This window comes from Bombus vosnesenskii, unplaced genomic scaffold (genome assembly GCF_011952255.1).
Source record: "Bombus vosnesenskii isolate JDL3184/JDL3185 unplaced genomic scaffold, Bvos_JDL3184-5_v1.1 scf7180000013314, whole genome shotgun sequence".
NCBI classification, from domain to species: domain Eukaryota; kingdom Metazoa; phylum Arthropoda; class Insecta; order Hymenoptera; family Apidae; genus Bombus; species Bombus vosnesenskii.
In genome coordinates, this window is record NW_022882960.1 from 415,341 (window position 1) to 435,393 (window position 20,053).

Sequence of the window (20,053 nt, forward strand, 5' to 3'; positions counted from 1 at the left end):
AATAGGCCCGCGATTAATTTCGCCGATCGTCGTTGGATGACCGTATCGCAGTTATTTTATTAATATCCAATCGTATTTCGAAAACGTACAACTCGAAATCGAAGGGCTGCAATAACCATCCATCCAATTTGCACGTGATCGCAGAAATGGACGCAAGGTGGCTCTTTATTAAATCAATTCCAATGATAGCACAGGATGGACGAGGGCGAGGAAGGGGGCCGATGCGTGACTGGGAGAGGGCTAATTACGAAAATATTTGATCTCTGTGAAAGATCGTATGTCGGTGCACGCGTTCGCTCACGTATTACGTTTTACGTTGGTTTCGCTACAAATCATCCTTTCGTTCCTGACTGTCCGAAATTCCTTGTTTCTCCGAGTTATACGCCATTGTTTTGAGAAAAATTTGGCCCATGTTCTCTATTGAGATATGTATAATTTTGTGTGCTAGACTAGATTAGCCGCGTGGTAGTGACACACGTATGTGAATATGAATGTATGGAAGTATGTGTGTGCACAGCGTCTGGAAAAACAGATGAATGTAACTGTTCCGTCGGCAGTGTGATATAAAAGATGGTGAGACAAAGAGAATGCCGAGACGCGTGCAAATGTATATCGACGAAGATCCTGGAAATCGTTTATTAAATAAATCTAAAACTATTTTAATATGAATTCTAAGTGAAACCTTAGTGTTCCTTTACTTTTATTTCGGCAATTAAGATCCACAATTCTCAACATTCTCGTCAATGCTTTTAAGCCGAACTAAATGGATATTCGTGCGGAGAGACAATAGATAGGAACTGCATCTAATTCACGAAATATCGATTATATAAATTCAAAACTTAACAGTTAACCTTAGCTAAATTTTCTTGGCACTTCGTGCACGAGACGAAAAAATCACGAGAGAAGATCAAATATTCGCTTGTACGTCGCTTATCTGTCACGACTAACTAATAGCAGGTTGTCATTAAACTCGTCGATCAACTTTTTCGTTCAAACCTCGCGAAACTGCAGAACATCGAAGGACGATCGACGGGAAACCTTTGGCTTTCATAGCGGCAAAGAGAAGTAAGTTGAGTGTAATCGTAATGAGTGAAGTACGGAAGAGAGGGAAGAGAATGGCGGGAAAACAAATTCATCGAACCACTCGAAAGGCACGATTTCCCAAAGAACGTCTCCCGACGCTCGTAACCGCCGACCTCGTTCTTGCTTTCAACGCGAGCTTTCGTTTTCCTTCTGCCTCGTTGAGCGAACATGGCTCTCTACCACCTCTTAACCCGCAACGAAAATGTCGAAGCCGTTTCGTCCTGCATAATCGTGTCGCGACGCGGGGGAGAAGATAAATCGTTCTTCCGTTGTCCTCTTACGTCATTCTTGGCAATTAACCGTTGATGAAAAATAGTTGTTTCTTTTTGCGCGAGACGGTTGCGAGTGCGTGAGTAATTGATGAGTGGGGAAACCATTAAAGCTCCGAAGGAACGCTTTAAACTTTTCAGCATCGATTTTATACAAAGAATGAAATATATTTTTGGTAGATGGATCAATGTCGAGTTCGTGACAGAAAATAATTTGTAAATTTTTAGTTCTCCAACCAGTGGTCGCGAGATTTTTATTATTAGTTATCAAACCTGCTTCGATATTGAAATCTCGATAAATTTGATCGCTACAATTTCCCACTGAATTTAATCTGTGTGCGCTCCAAGCTAAAAGAACGAAAATGAAAAAAAGCACTTGGACCAGCATATAATTAGATTCAGCGAATCCGACAGGGAGAATGATCTGGATAATAACGAAAGTGGTCGCGCATTTCAGCGAACGGTCCCGATTACAGAAGTAAAAATTCCCATTGAAGGACTCCCATGGGGAGAGACAGAATGCGCGTCCGCATGCTGCCAGAAATATAATTAAAAAGTGGTAGTTCGATATCGTGTCGCGGACTGAATAAAACCGCGTAATGGATTTTTTCCATTTACTTGGTCCCCTCGAACTTTCTCCGAGCGTCATGAATCTTCACAACGTCTCGGCAACACCCTAACGTGTGCGCATACGTGAAATGGCGGTCTCCTGTATGGTATACAGGATCGTGTGTTCCCAACGACACGGAGACCCGACGGGAAAACGACTTCGGGTCGTTTCCACACCTCCGACCAAGGGTAGGCGCGCGACGATCCTACGTTATAGACTCGCTTCTCCTGCTTCCAGGTCTTTTACCCTCGTCCTGCTTTACGACTTCATCCGATGCCCGTGCATTCCGCCTTCTTTACGGATGTCCTCGCACACGTTGCTGATTTTATGCCCTTGAAATCTCTATACACGATGTAGTTTGTACCGCAAGTTTAACGAAGCACCGGTACTGTTTCTTCTAGTTTCTACCAAAGGTTAATTACTCGAGTAAGATCTGCAGAAGGATTGGAGAAAATTGTATTTCTAATTCGTGATTCTACAAAGAACGGACAACGTCTGGATTATCTAAATTCGATCCTCATTCAGCTTCATCTACGATTACGATTCGTTCAGTAATCCAAGACCGAAGCAATAGCGCACGTACCCGGAAGAAGAATTACGAAAATGGCATTAAGTTTGTCCAAGTCGTTACCTTAACGGCCGTGTAACACGTAACGCGATAATGTGGCGAACAAGACAGAAGAAGGCATCCCTTACGAACATCCTTTATACTCGTATCCCACGATACATCCAGTCAGCCAGCCAACCAGCCAAGCAACCAGTCAGCCATGGAGTTAATGGAAATGCTGGGAGCATGGGAGCGCATACTAAACGGCCTGACCTCTCCCCCCTGTGCAACCGATGACTTTTCGACTTTTCCTCGCGTTTCTGCCGCTTCCTAGGGACACGCAGCGACGATCCTCCTTCTCATAACTTCGTTCGTCCGCGAACCCATAAATTTACCGCGACAACGCATAAATCAGACGTGCGTGCCCGAACGTACGCAGGTCAGATAGACGACTCGAGGAGAAGCGATCAGCATTCCAACCGCGGAGAGACCTTCGATATATACCGACGGCGCAGAGTAAACACGATCAGCGTACAACGGGAACGATCTTTCCTCCTTCTCGGATCGACAACGTTGGAAGAAGCGCGCGATACCTTGTTACGATGTTCGAAGCTGGTCGATGTAACCTCCAGTCTATTTATCACGACCGCGGCGGAATTACGCGCGCGTTCTGCTACATCCACGGGCGACCGCGTCGAAACTCACATATACGTGGTTATCGTATGTTTTTTTTCGTCCTTCTCCTTTTTTTTTTTTTTTATTTATACGCCTATCTCTGAAAAGGGTAGCTACCTACAGAAGAAGAAAAGCGATAGAGCACGAGAATTTGCATCGCTCTTCACATTTCGCGGCGTTTCGATTAATTTACGTGAAAGCGCTCTTTCACTGGCAAAAAAGAAAAAGTCACCGCCTCGACGATTCGAAACGCCTGCACGAACGAACGATCCATTTGCGGATCCCTTGGCTTTTTTCTCCGAAACTTTCGTCGATGAGCAAGAAACAAAAAACGGAGGAAAGAAAGAGAAAAAATACAAAAACAAGGAGATCGACCAGACATGCATCGTTGCGACTACATACCGTCCCAAATCGGTGGCCTCGAATGGGTGGTACTCAGAGAAGAAGTTCGAAATGATCGATGGCCGGCCGATATTGGTAGCGACATATGGAGTAGCGTATCCGCCAGCTTGCTCCTATAATGGGCGCCGCCACAACCTTTTTCCACGCGCTGGAGATGTCACGCCTCTGATGCCACTCGAGAGCAAATTTCTACTTAACGACTCACGGATATATACGAAGGATGTATATACGACTGCTCGCGAACGTTTACTTCTCACGCAGCGGCCTTTTTACGGGGACTTTCGACGCATCAATCAGGGCCTCGTGACGCGAGAGACGTCCAGAAAAGAAAATAGAGAGGCGGACGTACCAGTGAAACGGATAAACGAGCGAAACAGGAGAGGTGCTCCATTCGGTTTCACGGTTCCTACGTTGTTTCAAACGCCAGTGAAATCGTGCTACTCTTCTTTCGTCTGGGTCGTTATGGGCGGAATGGCATTCGTGCAAAGGGTACTTTTAATCTTTTCTATATTTATATCATACACCGTATTCCGTGCGCGATACGAAAAACGCAAACCTTTTTGCGTAAAATACAAATGTAAAATTTATTTTGTAGAAAAACAAATTGAATTATCATCAACAGTTTGTATATATTAATACGCTTGGCTCTAATCATTGATAGCGTACACGCTATAATTTCGTAGCCACTCTAAGTTGATATATATGGATACGTATAAGAGTATCATCCTTGACGAAATAACGACTCTTCATCTTGGTCTTCAAAGATTTCCAAGAATTCTAGGACAAATCCAGGAACATTTACAAAAATTTAACGTTCGACGTCACTCGACTGATCCTTCTAATATTAATTAATCATAGAATCAGCGAGTGTTTCTCCGCGTAGAACTTTCCAAGTTTACTCTAGCACTCTCGTCGTAATGAAAATTTCGCGACTCATAAACGAGTCCATAGATAATGAGAGGAGGGTAACGTCAAGAAGAAAAGGGAGAAGGAAAGAGGTCGCTATCGAGCGTCGAAGAAAAAATAACGAAGGTAGCCTGGTTCCCTATCCGTGCCCTCGCATCTCTTAATCAATTATTGTTAGACTCGTCCACACCTCCCCCGCCACTGCCAGGCGATTTCTCTTGAAAAATTGATCGGGGCCTGTCTTTTGCCGACCCTTCTATTCCTTGGCGAGCATACGTCGGAAATGAGAGAAATGTAGGTCGAGGGAAAAAAGTCGAAAGTTGGCTGAAACGGCGCAACGATGTTTAATTCGAACGCGTAAAATCAGGAGTCGCAATCTTCGTCGAATTAAGATCAAAAATCCACAGAGTCGATCGGCTTCATTAGGCGGCCGAGATCAAACGAATGGCGCGTGAGCGTCGAAATGAAAAATGTTGGAATTATCTCGCTCCCTCAGCGCCGAGTCTTGCGACTTCTCGCGCCTAGGGGTGGCTGCTCCCGGAGTCCTTCCTGATGCTGCGTCCCTAGGAAAACTCATTACTCTGTCAGGGATATTCATCAAGCTTTGATTATTTGCATGTCACACATTGAAGCTCGTCTAGATCTCGCGTCTTAAAAGCTCCCGACACGATGCTTCCTTGTTTATACGTTGTTTCGCTACGATTGCGATTTTGGCTTTGGTATTATTGTGCGTCAGAGATAACGTTAGGAATAGATGGAAGATTCTTAGGGTAGATTGGTACAGTGACGAATGGTTCGAATATTGGGTTATCGTGACAATGTTTAAGTTGAGGATCGGGGCTTGACACGGTTGATATAAGACCTTCGAAACATTTTCTTCTCCGGGAAAAAGAACTTCCTATATTTGGTAGTTCTCTCGACTTCGTATATCCAAATCGTACCACGACTCCCCCAAACTACAATTCTCCCAAACATGAAAATAATTCTATATACGCAAATCGTCCTTATCGCTTCTAATCCGTCTGTGTCCTGGAAAGAAGCTCGTGACGCGGAGAATTCAAATATTTAGGAACACGTTCGATCGAGTCGAGCTAAATATTTACCTAAGACAAAATGAAAAGAACGAGAGAAGGTTGGACGGAACCGATTCGGGGGATGAAATGAGCGTCCAGTCGGGAAACATATTCGAGGATCTCGACTCGGTGGTCTTCGACTCCGTCGATTCGAAACTCACCCTTCCGCCTATCAATTCCCAATAGGTTGGCGCTCCGCTCGAGAGCGTACTCGACTGTCCGACAGGAGAACAGGAAGAGAGACGGAGAAAGAGGGAGGAACGTAAGGGCCCCGTGTCTCGCGGCGGCGGCGGCACGTCGAATTCTTCAGTCGTTAGGCGCGCAGGCTGTAATTGACGTGGTCGAATAATGGAGTGCTGCCAATGGGCACAAAGGGCGAATGCTGGATGCGGTGGTGCCGCATGAAAAGCCCGAAGGGTGGCAGAGGGAGAGGGTGGCGAACGGTCAGAGCAAAGTTCCTTGCGATCCAAAAGGAGACAGAACGTTTTTATCCCGTTTCCGACCCCTATCTGATCAGGAATGCCTCTCACGACTCGAGTGATTTATTCCCTCCATTTCTGGGGATTATTTTATATATAGATCCGGGCCAGAGCCACTCTGGACGCCGTGCCGCGCTGCGTCGCGTCGCGTCGCATCAGCATCACGTCTCCTCTCTTCTTCCTTGGTCGAAACTCAGAGCAAAGACTTCCAGGATCACCCACCCAACGTCTCTGTTCCGCGTTTCCGGCGTCGCCACCAGCCTTTTCGAAAGTACCAGTCCTTTCGAATTCCTGACTCGGCAGCTCCCTCTGCGCGTACCCACAAAGGGAGTTATTTCTTGAATTCTTTCGCCACGCGAATTCCCGCCGGCTAGGGTGTCACGGTTATAAATCGCTCCACCCCCGATCAAGATCCCCGATTTTTATTCGGGAGACCGAGTTGCGATTCGACACACCATGTACCGGATCAATTTTCAAATTCTGTTAACAACTGTATCTATGTTATACATATCTATACGTACATCGCGTCTGCTTTTTGAATTACCGAATGACACCATATCATAAGAGGATGGAGGGAAGAAAAGCAACATCCAACCCTCTTCTCTCACGTCGAAGAAGCGCCAGGACTTCGAAAATATCATTCCGTGTAATGGACGAATGGAAAGGGGGGAATCGTTGGAACGAACTGAGCAGACAGACGGTACCGCCAAAACTTTTTTCCAGCCGACGAATCTCTTGGAACACAGGCGCGGCGAGAATCCGGTGTCGACTTTTCGCGAAATGCTGCGAACACCACGGCAGCGCCATAACTTTCGAGATTTGAGAGATATCAGTCGGGCTCCGGTAAATCACCGGCAATCATTCACAAGATTTCACGGGATAAGAAACGTGAAACGTATTCCCTCTGCCAACTTCTTTGTTTCTCTGTCCCTCTTCCCCTCTACCGTAGCCCAGCACTTTCGACCTCCTTTTTCCACGACCACGTTAGCTGCTCGACACTTGGCGAACCACGTAGGGCCACGTCCTACGAGAATTCCATTAACGAACAGAGAATAGCTTGTAGCTAGAAGAGGATTCTTCGCTGGATTAACACCAATGTATCGCGTTTTACGGATTGGCTCGATCGATTAGTCGACTTTTATTTGGTCGACACTCGTCCAAATCGGATTCGATCATACGTAGTATCGGTATCGAGCTACGTTACGCGCCTTCAAGGGGCAATCTCGTTAACATCTTCAACGTGTCCTTCGACAGGGGTGATTCGGTAGTCTTTCGCGTTGATGTTTGCTCGTTTAGGTACTTTGAAAAATCCCTCCAAATCCCTTGGTTTTCGGTTATCCTTTTATTATCGCGTGTTGGAATATACCGATGTGTCGTCAGAGTTTAATTAAAGAAAATCCAACATCGTTGCTTTACGAACAATGCTTCTTATTCGAATGGACAGCATGTAGTTAAAGAAACGTTTCTCGGTTTCCTCGATGGCCGTTTAGCGCAGGGACGCGTAAAAGTTTATCTCAACGTCGATAAAGTGTGGAACGAATTCGTACAAAAATGCGTTGTGAACGTACGTGAAAATATTTAATTCATGGACGCATTTCATATGATTTATAACAGCGATACGGCAGTCGATGCCCGCCTATATGCTTTTATAGTATTGCTCCGTGTCTCCTCTTTCGAGGGAACGTAACTTTCTTGTATCTTCAATAACGGGGGGGAAATAACTGCTGGCGAATATGCGGGAAGTACCCGACGCTAATTTTGATAAAAGTTTGTGGGTTTATAAAAGGAATACAACTTTGTTTTCCAGTAATAGCAATAAAAGTCCATTTGCTACGAACAGTTTCCTTCTTACAGATAACATCTAAGAGGTTATATAGACGAATATTCAAGGGATATATCGCGCTTCTACCGAACGTTGTCGAAAATTCTCGTTATCCTTCACCCAGTTTCGCAGTTCCCTACGGTTAATCGATTATAAATCTTCCAACACGAAAGAATTTCGTTAAGGAATGGCGGAAAAGGCGACGAAAGCGTGACGACGATTCTGAAAAACTACGCAGCGGTATAGCCGAACATTTTCAAAATAGCCGCGCGCTGGTAAAATACTGCGCCGTGTAAATCAATCGGCTGAGCGATCGCGAGACGCGACGCTCTTAAATTTCCCTCGAACTGACGGCCGCCAACGAAGGTGCGCAAAGTGCCGGATTGTCGGTTATAGGATGTCCAGACTCGTCAACTCGCCCTGTTGTCCGTTACGTCCGCGCTCGCCGTAACGTTTGTTTGATGGAACGCGCGTTACGTTTAAGGTGAAACTCTCGAAGTGATTGACGAAGGCTATTAGGGATAGTTCGATTTCGATGGCAATGTGCAGATTTTCGAAGAGGTGATTCTGGATTAACTTTGAATTAGGATAGACGACGACGATATGGAACCTTGGAACCTTACGCTGTTTTTACCCGATAATTTATTCGCGCATTTGTTATTTTTCAACATTCGAAATTTCGAATCTTATCGTCGATATCGAAATTCATCCAGCCGCGCGATAGTAACTAAAAAAAATGCACACATAAAAATGTCTGCAAAAGCCAGTCTCCTAAATAAAAATAAGTCTGCTAAAAAAAGAGTCGCGTGAAAAACGCGGACGGTTCCCTGAAATATCGAAATTCACAGTTTCATATCGAGCAACCGAAAGTTTAACTACCTGCCATTTCTGCGTAAAAATCACACGCTTTTCTCGTTCTGGTTCAGACATTGCCCACGACTATTCCCTTTCGACTGGCAGACACGCAACAACCAGCGTTTATATATTATTCCGCTGGAAATAATAATATTGCAAGTGAGGAGGGGTGGCAGATCGACGGCATTGCGTGGCGGCGCCATTACCGTGCCTAAAGCACCGAAATTATCGGTGTATCGCGTGGCGAACGGGGGTGGCCGGTTCTCTTGCGAGTGTCCCGGCGAAAAAGAGAGCGAATCGCAACAAATCACTCGATATCTCGGAAGCCACGCGCCGAGAAAGCCGGCGAACAGCCCCGAGGAGGAGACAGAACCGAAGGAAAGAGAGAGACGAAGAGGAAAGGGAGACCGGAACAACCACAGAGACGCAAGAACTTTTCTTATTTACGAGCGAGCTTATTTCCTCGGGCTACTGCATATGGATATCAGAGCGAAGCGATGGCACGCGGCGCGGCGCGGCGAGCCGAGGTGGATGCGAGAATCGGCCGAGCACACCGCCTGGAACTTTAATGCTACCTTCCAAGCCCTCCTTCCGCCTCGCTGGTCAATTCTCTTCTTTCTCCACTTCAGGGACTGCTCGTGTCAACCGCCCACTCCACACACCTTGACACACGCTCGAATCAGCTCGCTTTCTCGCGCGGAAAGCCGAAGAAACTTCAAGCTAAAGGATTAGAAAAGGCGCGGTTGGCTTTCCAGCAAGAGAATCTCGATGCAAATGAATGGAATAAGTCGTAGAGTTAATGTAATCTAGTTAATCGTAATGACGGCTAATGGAATACCAGACGTTTTAGAAAATTGTTTTCAAGAGAATTTTAATGAAACAAACAGGGTTCGTGGTGAGATCGGTGGGGAGATTCTATTTGAAGTAATTTGAACTCGTTCCGCCGTTCGCACGAGAAGATTTAATGGGATACCTATATCCTAATGTATCGCGTTATCTGGTAAATAACATTAATCGGATTAATCGTTAAAATGAACTTCTGTCGATATTTGTTGACTCGAGCCGCCATGTCGGTGAATATTTAGGCAGAACTCGATGTTCACTTTGCAACGATCTGTGCGTATCGATTTACTCGGGTTTATTTACCTGATCATTTCGACTAACCGTTGATTCGTGATATACAATAAACGGTTCAAATATGTAAAATAATCGACTCGATTGAAATAACATTTTACAGGAGTTAAACTTTGAAATTTGTTTGCTCCTACGAAAAATAAAAAGAGAAAACATAGTCGTAATCCGTTCTCAGGTATAAACTTTATAATCGACCATTTCGCATGTAGCGAAGCGGAGAAGACGATAGAAACGCGATTCTATTTTCCAGAGAGTTCATCGCGCACACGACATAGTATACGGAATTCAAAAGAATTTGTGCGTTAGTCGCTGTTTAAGACACCGTTAAACCAGCTCACAGTACACTTATTTTTACGACTAGAAGACTTACTTTGTAGTTATGAAAAGTTTACCCGTCCAAAAGTCGTTCAGTAAAGTGAACCTTCGTACTTTAAGGCTGTTGCCACGTGCATGTTCGCAGCGTCGACAGAAATTATGTTAAGGAAATTACCCCGCCCCAAAACTACCACGAAACATTAGTCTTCGACGACCACATTCTTTGCAACACTGTAACTGCTTTCACTTCGACAAAAACTCCCGACGCCTCACGTTGCAACATTGCTCGACAAAAAGAAGAAAACTTGCGGCAGAGAGAACCGACAAGTATTTACAGGTTGATCAAGATACCTGAAGTTTAACCGGGCTGGTTTGACTTTGTGTAGTCCGATTTCCAGGATATGGGAGTCACCGGTTTCTTCGTGTCCTTAATTACACTGGTTTGCCGTAAAAGGCTCGCTTGGATCCGGAAAAGAATTTGGATCTGAAAGGATCTTCTCGTTGAAGTAGCCGAATTATCGGACTCACGTATCGACTCCTTTTCGAGTGTGCCGGTTACGTCGTGCGAATCAGCACGTAAGAAGATTAAGAATACAGAGAACAAGCAGGCAGCAGCGGCAAAAATGTTGTCGGAAACGTTGCAAAAATGTCAAGGAAATGAAAAAATACGTTTATCGATTTTATTGTAGTTTCGAAGAACAAGTGATACGTGGAATATTAAGAGATACCGTTGTTGCCGACGAAGGAAATAGCACAACATCGCATCAAAAATTGATGGTGGAACGACAATGCGGAAATAGTAGTAGAATAATTTTTCAGAAATCAGCAGAAAGTTCGATTTCTCCGCCGTTATCATTCTTTCTCGAGAAAACATTAGGACTATCAGCGATAAAGGTAAGAAAGCGACTGGATTTCGCTCACGTCCGAAGAAAAAGTGAATCTGTCGTCCGAGAGGGAATCACGTCGCCGGAAACGTACTACCTACTCTGTCACAGTAGCACGTCACTGACTGTTTCTTGATTCGAGCACAGAGATCGACGACGGAGCCCTGATCTCCCGACAGGGTCCAGAAATTCGTTTCGTACGGTTAGTGATGGACAAGATTTGTTTGAATTCTGTCACGACCTCCCCGATCGTTCTCCGTAAGGCAAAAGGGACAGGTCGTGGTCCCTGGTTTACAGAAATTGGATGCAGGATTTATTCGTGAAATCGGAACGTATTATCGAAGCAACGTGACCATTCAAAACCAAACGAAATATATGAAAATCATACTAAAGGAAACCAGACAGTAGCAATCTGTATAATAAACGATCCTTGTCTTAAAATATCTTGACCACTAGAAAATTTTGTGTGACACATTTGTCGCGTAATGAATCAGTAAGCGGAACAATTACACGCAGATGTTTGTACTTGTTAGATAATTTGAGTTAATTCGTCAGGATAGAACAGAGGTAAAGGAAAAGTGAGAATTCCAAAGTGCCTTGAATATCGGTATTTAGATGACGCGAGATAACTCTACCTATTCTGCACACGAACCGCATGCAGAAACGGGTTCAACTACATACCTCCGCGTGTTTGCGCCGGAATTCTCCGAAGGAGAATTTCCTTACCTTCAATTACGTGTTAAGGTTCAGTGTATAATTTTCACCGCGTATAATTTAAAACAACCATAATTATGTTATTTAGCCTTTCGATCGTCTTGATATTACGCAGTATTTTTCGGTTTTCCAATAGAATACTAGAGTAATTTTGTATTTACCTTCTCCTTCTGCGGATCATCCTCGATCTGAAATAAGACAAAACGCAGCAATTACCATTTAATTCTATATTATAAGACCAGAACTTATTTACAAATGAAACGAAATCACTTCCTAGGTCGTCATTGAAAAATTGCGTCGAAATGTTTCAAAATTGTCAAAAATTATCCGAAATACGAAAAAAAAAAAAGAAAGGCGCGGCGAATATCGGATATTTGTTTCGGATATTTGCTTTCGAATCCCCGAATACGCAACGGAAACATTATCGATATCCGTACGCTATTTCTGTGGCTACAATTTATATTTAACCATTATCTCGAGCAGGATCCGCGTTTGTAAACATCCTCGAAATGGACCATCGATAGATAAAAAGCGGTCACTGGTCGCGCGATTAAACGGCGTCAGGATAAGAGTTCATTGCAATCCAATTACCTCCGCCACTCGACAGGGGGTAATTAATCGTACGGACGATGGCTCGCGAGTATCGACCTAGTAATTGTTAAGCCAAGACACGGATTACCGATATCTCCGAGTTGAATTTCGCGATGTTTTGCACGAAGGTTATCGAGTCGATTCCGACGTCACATGAAACAGAAATGAGAAGTATGGAATTTTTGTCGATTTCATACTTTGGATCGTTTAAAAAAAAAATCATGGAAATTATTGGAAATTGCGAAGAGTGACGAATACAAATGAACTGAATAGAAAAACTTGTACTAAGAATATATTTATTAAATGATCTTTATGTTACATGGTACGGTTAATCTTTAAAATTATGGGACAGTTTACCGAACGATAAAGCCTTCGTTATAATTACAATAAATACTTGAGTTTAAAGTTGCAACAACTACGATATCGATCTCGTGCACGCAATTTATCGTCTGATAAATTTCATACATTTTATTCCACAGACGGTAGACACCTATATTTCGATCACGATTACAAGCTCGATCGTCTATTTCCTCGACGCATGAGTTACGCGCAATAACGTCGAGTGACCTGTGGAAAATGCAAAGGGAAAATTAAAAAAAAAAAGGATGTGAAGGGGATACCAGAAGGAAAACGATAATAAATAACTATGGAGACGCGCGTGACTTCACGTTCGAGATGTCGCAACAAATCATTGATCTTCACGGAAATTAAATCCGTGCACCGTGAAATAAAAATAAAACTTGTACGCAACATAAGTCGAAGATGTAAATAAACAACGTACAAAAATAGTCATACCAAAACGTAAACGACTAAATATACAATGTAGGTAGATAAATCCGAAATGTAAACAAATAATCTAAAAATATACGTAAATTGAAGGAAGATGTAAACAAGCAAACAGAGGGTGTACAATAGGTAAACAAAGTCACAACGTAAATAATCAGATTGAAAGTATAAATAGATAAGTAAAACATACGAATAAACCAAATTCTCTTCGGTGAATGAATTTAACGTTCGAATTTATAGCAATTCAGTTTTTTCAACAGTTTAATTTCACTGGCACAAACCGTGAAAATTATATACAAAAGTTCCCACCCCATTCTGCTGCGTAATTTTCTATTCCAATAACGAATATTTATGGAAAATTGTGTCTCATAGGTTCAATATAGATAAATCATTGCGAGCTCGTTAAAAGAGACACGACAAGAAAAATTCTTTATTATCTCGACCGCGAGATGTTGTTGGTTCATGCGATCGGAGGGAAGGGAAGAAAATATAAATGCACGGGCCGGTGTTTATGGCAGCTCGTTACCACCGATGGTTTTTAATTTCAACCGCACCGGTTTTTTCCCTTCTTTCCTTCCATTCAAACACCCTTAAGTATGTTTACATGCACTACTTAACCCATTGTACCCGAAAGGGGTACGAGAGGGAAAGAAAATGGTTGGGCAACGGGGCCCGTGCTTCTCCGGCATCCACGAGGGGTGATATGAATATTAATAATAATACTTCTGCGTCTTCTGAAAAGCAAATTTTAGAATAACAATAGCTTGGTCCGCCTTTCCTCTTTGTTCCAGCGTCTTCGTATCGCGACATTGAACGCGTACGACTACGCGGTATTAGCGTCGACGGGACGCAATTTCATAAATCTTCACGGGAATTACATTCAGGTATTGCAATCGTGTCCTGACTGCGACATTAACAAACCAACATGGCGACAATACCGATCATTTATCATCGTTAATCGACACGTTGGACAACGAGGAAAACAATATCTCGAGCCGGAGGATCGGCGAGTGAAAAAGAATGTAACAAAAAAGAATGTAAGATATCGATGACGATGAATCGTTTAAAAGTTTTCTCTATATCTCGCGTGAGTATCGTACAATGCGTGGCTAGGTTAAATGGCTAATAAAGACGCAATTTACCGGCCGACGATACAAATCGCGCAACGCGTAACCGATACAGAAACAAATGCTTTTTAATCCAGTGAACGCTATGTTCTATCTGTATCAGCGACGCTTAAGTACGTTTACATGGTCTGGCTAACCCCATTACCATCCGCCAACGTGTCCAGGGGGATGCAAAAGGAATAAAGAGGAGAAAGAGAGAGAGAGAAAAAAAGGGGAGGAAAAAAAAGGAGGCGTGTTGGAGGTGGCGAGGAGGAAGGCTGCTAGAGAGGAGAAGCGAAAACAAGAGAGCAGCAGAGGAAGATAGAAATAGAGGACATAAGGGAGCAAGAAGGAGGTTGGTGCGGTGTAAAAGCGGCTTCCTCGACGTGTAAGGTACGAGTGTAAGGCTCTTAAATGGTTATTGGATTGAGACCCTGCTCGAACGAGCGGGAACTTACTTGGCGATATCCTATCGTGGTAGCGGTGTTCATGGTCGAGGGAATGTTCGGGGAAGGGAGAAGAGTAGACAGGGGTGGAAAGGAGGAGAGAAGGAGGATGGCGTGGAAAGGCGAGAAACGGGGCGAAGAGGAGAAGCAGAAGAGGAGCTGGAACGTGTAAAAGAACGGGTTGCATCGTAGGCCACACACGTATCGTGTAAATAGAGATAGCGGAAGAAAAGGTGGTGGTAAGGTGAGAAGGGAAGAGAAAGAGAGAAAGGGCGAAGAGGACACACAAACAGGCCGAGTTGATGTGGATATTCGTATGCTCAAGGTGTGCCGACCACCGTGGTAGTCTCTCTGTTGTGTCCCGTCAGCCGACCAAGTTTTCTTAACACTTTATTGCGGCCTATTGTAGCGTTACCTCGGTGAAACGGTACAAGTGCCATATGAAACATTTAGTCGTAAGGGAAACACTTAATTTAACCGAGGCCAGGCCGCCTCGTTCTTTCAATATTCTTTCGCCGCTTCAACGCAGCCCTCTCTCGTTAGATACGCGGCACACGTGACCGTCGTAACTATTGCTACCAAGCTGCGCTTCGTTAATGGCACCGCTGTTAATTATACGCGATTACGTTGCACCGCCGAACGTCTTACCGGACCGTCTGTATAATGTTTCCTCTAACGAACTTAAGGTACTGCACGGGAGAATCATCCGCATGGTAAATCGAGCGAAACGCGTAATCGATTTCAATGAAACTATCTGGATGCAGACGAGGAATCTGTGATACGTTTGAGTAGGCATTTCGTTCTAACACGGCGCACAACGACGACACGATTCTTCCAATTGAAGATAGTAACGCGGTCCCCTTATTTTGTTTTTTTCCCCGAGCGTGCAATTTAAAACGTAGCGTGGTATGTCGCAACTCGCAAATGAACGTCGCTTTATTTACCATTCTATCGCAAGATTAACAGCTGTCACGATGATAGAAGGAAAACGAAGAAAAGCAACTACTTCGCCGTATACGGAGAGGAAGATTTAGAGTTCACGGGTCAATGAAAGCTTCGTGAGATGCGTAATGAAAACAAATTGCGAGACATCTGGTGAGACTCGAACGATAAGGCGAATTAAATGTACGTCCGTGTATACACTTGTATCCCCTTTGCGCGCTCTTCAAATCGTAAATTAGTGGAACCAATTTAAGATCGCGTGGATGTTAAAAATTCCAGGATAATTTCACCGTTATCCCTGGTAAACGCGAGGGAACCACGTACCTTCCTGGCTGGGACCGGAAGTCGGAACGAACGAACCGCCGCGCCGCACAAAGAAGAGTTTTACGCTGATCGTTAGCCTCGTCCCTACTCCGCCTTCTTCCCAACAACTTCCGCTCGTGTATGCAATAGCAGCGTCGCAAACAGCAACAAGCTCCTGTGGCAAACTGTTACCGATATTACCCTGCCACTTAGTTACCAATTTACTTGGCTAGTTGAGGGGCGATGGCGGGTTGGCTGTGAGGTAGTTTCCGCGATTCACGCACGTTTACATGTAAATCCAGATATAAACCGAGGTCCTAGTTATTGCCCCGGTATTACGAGGCCGCGCCACAATGTCGTCATTGGAAGAACGTTTTTAAGGGTTCTACCGTTTTCACGTTTAGCACACGCCAGATAACGATGGAAATTGACCTGACCGAGGGGAGCTTGCTTCACCGTCGATATCGTTGAACCTCGTCGATTGAATTCGAATCGCGCTTGTTCTACCCGGTCACGACTTAATGACGTGATTTAACGAATATTTAAGTAAAATTTAAACAGACAAAAATAGACGACGCGTTCGATCGAATAATCGTCAGGAACGTTATTAATATCTTTGAAAGCGTGAGACAATCGAAAGTAATCGTATAGAATGTCCCCTCTTATTCATCGATGTCCCAGATGGTCCCAGATGGAACGAACGAATTCGCGTACTTAACTTGTCGGATTAAATATGTCCTCGTTTAACTTCCCAACGACTGATCGAAGTAGAAGCGTAAACACGGTTAACGAGGTTAAATCTGGCTTCTACAGATTCGTTACCGAGATCGAGTCAAGGTTTCACACGGCCACACAGACTGCACGAAGTTTTCACGGGAGGGGAAGAAATCCGTCTATTAACTCTCCGAACTTCCTCCTCGACTTCTTTTCAACGGATCTGTCGATTCAAACTTCCTGAAAGAATTTCCGCGCCGTTTTTAATTAGCGGACGTTTCACGCGTACCACGCGACATCAGTGCAATGCGCCGATTGAAATCGCACGTTCGTCGACTTTGGATCTTATCAAACGTAACTTGTTCGCGTGTCGACCGTCATTCAAACTGACGAGCGACGAAGAAAAGCGACAACTTTGAAAAAATCTTCGAAACGAAACCCACCGAAAACCGTCTCGCCGAGTTCTCAATGCTCGTTGCACGCGTGAATCGCGCTATTTAGGTTCCGACCGAGTATGGGAGGAATAGAGGTTCGCGAACGCACGCTGTCTGCCGCGTTTTACACGCGAAGATACTCTTCCCCAGCGTTGAAACTGAAACACGAACTCGCTTCATCAAATCCGACTAGCAACCACTCTAGATTCTCTTTCTGTAAATAAGCAGAACCCGAAGAAACAAAAGAAGACGAACAAAAAGAAAAAGATTGGATTGAAAATCGCAAACAGGTACGCTTACGCGGGAACTTTCGCCGCAAGGACTCGCAAGCTCGCCAATTAATTCGAGTGGCGTGGCGCAATTAATTTGTTTCGGGCTGCGGATGCCGCTCGTAAAACGTGCGGATAAAATTAATGAAACGGGGATAGAAGGAGATCTGAGTCGGCGCTGCGGTCGCTGAAGGGAAGCCAAAGCGCGGAGAAACGAGCGAAGAACTAGAAAGAGTCGGTGGAACGAAGATAGAGGGAATTATAACGACGAAAAAGGGGATGGAAGGCGGCGCGATGCAACGACAGAAGCCAGGAGGAAACCCAACGACCGAGAATTATATCAGAAATAATATTCCATGGCTGCTTCGATGAGATAAACCGTTCTGAAGGACGCGAAGGGTAAGTAGAGAGGCAAAGGATAGAGAACGGAATGTTTTTTAGGAACGACGATTTAACCACGATCTCGCTCTCTGGCCCGCTTTGTGCTCGTTTCGAGACACTTTGTCAACGATAACGTTTTCAAAGATGAACGTGGAAAATATGAGAACGAAGCTACACGGATATTTGTCGCTTTAGTTGCGAGCAATTTTCTGATGCAGCCTGGTGGGACTCTCCCGAATTCTGAAGTTTCGCGAACTCGTTTTCGCCAAGAAAAAAATATTTTACTGTTCTGGGAATTTTATTTCTGCCGGGATTGAGAGCATCTGGGAACAGTGTCGTTTCTTCTAAGATCCACGCGGATCGTTATCGATCAGGGACAAAGAATAAAAATTCGTCGTTGAAGTGATTTAAAGATCCGCGTACGAAATGAACGCATCAAGGGAACCGGTTAATTGCGACGCACACTCGACAGAGACAATTAATTCGTTTTACGCGGCACACTGTAAGCCGATAAAAGCGTGTCCTAGGCCGTCAAAGGCAGAGCGGGGCCGAGACTACGTACGGAAACCGAAGGAAAACGTCGAGCCGCCCTCGAACGGGACGAGTATACACTCGATTCCAATTGTTTTATCGTTGTACGCGAAATGATAAAATCGCTACGATTGCGGGCACCAGGCTCGTCTCGGTGAAAGTAAAGGGTGCACGAGTGTCCTTGTACGCTGGTAGCGAGTTTAAGAGAGAAGAACCAACCGCGTGCTCGAGGGAAGTCGATGGAATCTCTTTTGTTTTTCGATGACAACCGGCACAAGGGTGAAAGAGAAGGAAGAAAAGTAAAAGAAAAAGAAGAGGGCAGGGTTAGGCCGAGGTGCTTCGAGGGTAAGCTAGGGATGGTGGTGGTGGCGTTTATTCCGATACCGTGCCGCGCGAGACCACCGTCTGTAAACGATCCAATTAAATTTCGCGCTATTGTAATTCGAATGGACCAAGTTGTATTGCATAAATAAATTTATAACGTTATATCTGCGCCTTTCCGCGGATCTCATTTCCTTTGTCCCCTGCACAATTCCCTCTCGGCGTTTCTCTCTTTGTCTCTTGCCTCTTTTCTCCCCCTCTCTCTTCCTCTTTATTGCGCTCGTTGGTGTAATTTATTTATCTCTCGGCGTGTTCTTCTCTCGCAGTCCTGCGATGGAAAGGCCACTTCGAATTTCTTCGGCCCTTCGAACGAAGGGTTGCCAGTTGCCACCGCGAAGGAGGACCGTTTCGCGGGAGCACGGACCGAAATATATGTTGCATCGATGACGACGCGAAAAATATCAAAAGCCAAGTGATTTATGAATAAAGAATTTATGCGAGCTGTCGGAGCTCGGTAATGGTGGAACAGGAGACCAGTATCGCTCGAGGGATCGAGGAAAGGGAGGGAAAATTAGTATGGACGAATCTTCGAGTAAGACACGATGAAAGAAAAGAATACTCTGTGGAAACGAGGAAACGCGTGGTTTTAATCAATATATTTAATCGATACACCGCAAAACTAAATACGCGAAGGATGGAAAGTGTGGTTATTTAGAAGAAATACTGTGACAAATATTTTATATTATTAATTCGTAATTTCATACAAGCAACATCTAAAAATTAATGAGTCAACAGATGTCTCGGAAAGGATCGAAAGGAAAAGAATGGAACGTCTTATTAGAATTCATCGCGACTTTTTATGTTCCCTCCGTGAATTGTATTTCATCGGGGAGGAAGGACACTATTATTCGAGGTTTCGAATATTTCCAAACCCCTATCCGAGTCGACCTACCCGCTGGATACGCCTTAACCCAAGTAGTTCAATAAAATGTTTTACAACTATGACGTGCCGTGCACCATCGTGGAGACGGAAAATTAAATTCAAGAAAACCAGTGAATAGATATACCGTGCGACTTAGAGCCATCGTTCGATTTTCCTTCGATCCAATTTTCCCCGAAATATTTAGCCAGGCATCGGGCGTCGGGCGTCGACTGTAATCGCGTTAGATCGCCCGAGCGGCCATTAATGAGCTACGCGATACCATTATTTCCATTCGCATTTACACGTGTTACGAATTTACGAGCGTTTACTAATGGCGCACACATTCGATCTGTAAACGTATTAGCGTGGTCAGCCCTTCGTAAAATTCGCGCCAGCGCGTATGATACTATCAAAGGGTTTACTAAAATACAACCGACTTAGCGCTATGCGTGTACACGATTTGATAGGCAAATTAGTAAGCAATACATATACAGGTAGAATTTTCCGTTTGGCGTATAATTCGTTCTATAGAACGCGTT

General features: G+C 44.4%; 1 protein-coding gene across 4 annotated transcripts in view; it reads right to left on the minus strand.

The window, feature by feature from the left end:
- LOC117235193 (3-phosphoinositide-dependent protein kinase 1) overlaps positions 1-20,053 on the minus strand; it is a 407,170-nt gene that overhangs the window by 329,988 nt on the left and 57,129 nt on the right. For 2 of the 4 annotated variants that reach the window (XM_033496999.1, XM_033497001.1), the window contains exon 2: positions 11,930-11,956. The exons of the other annotated variants lie outside the window; for them this stretch is intronic. In XM_033496999.1, coding sequence (XP_033352890.1) covers positions 11,930-11,956 — 27 coding nt within the window. The remainder of the gene's footprint in view (positions 1-11,929; positions 11,957-20,053) is intronic. 4 annotated transcript variants of the gene reach the window in all.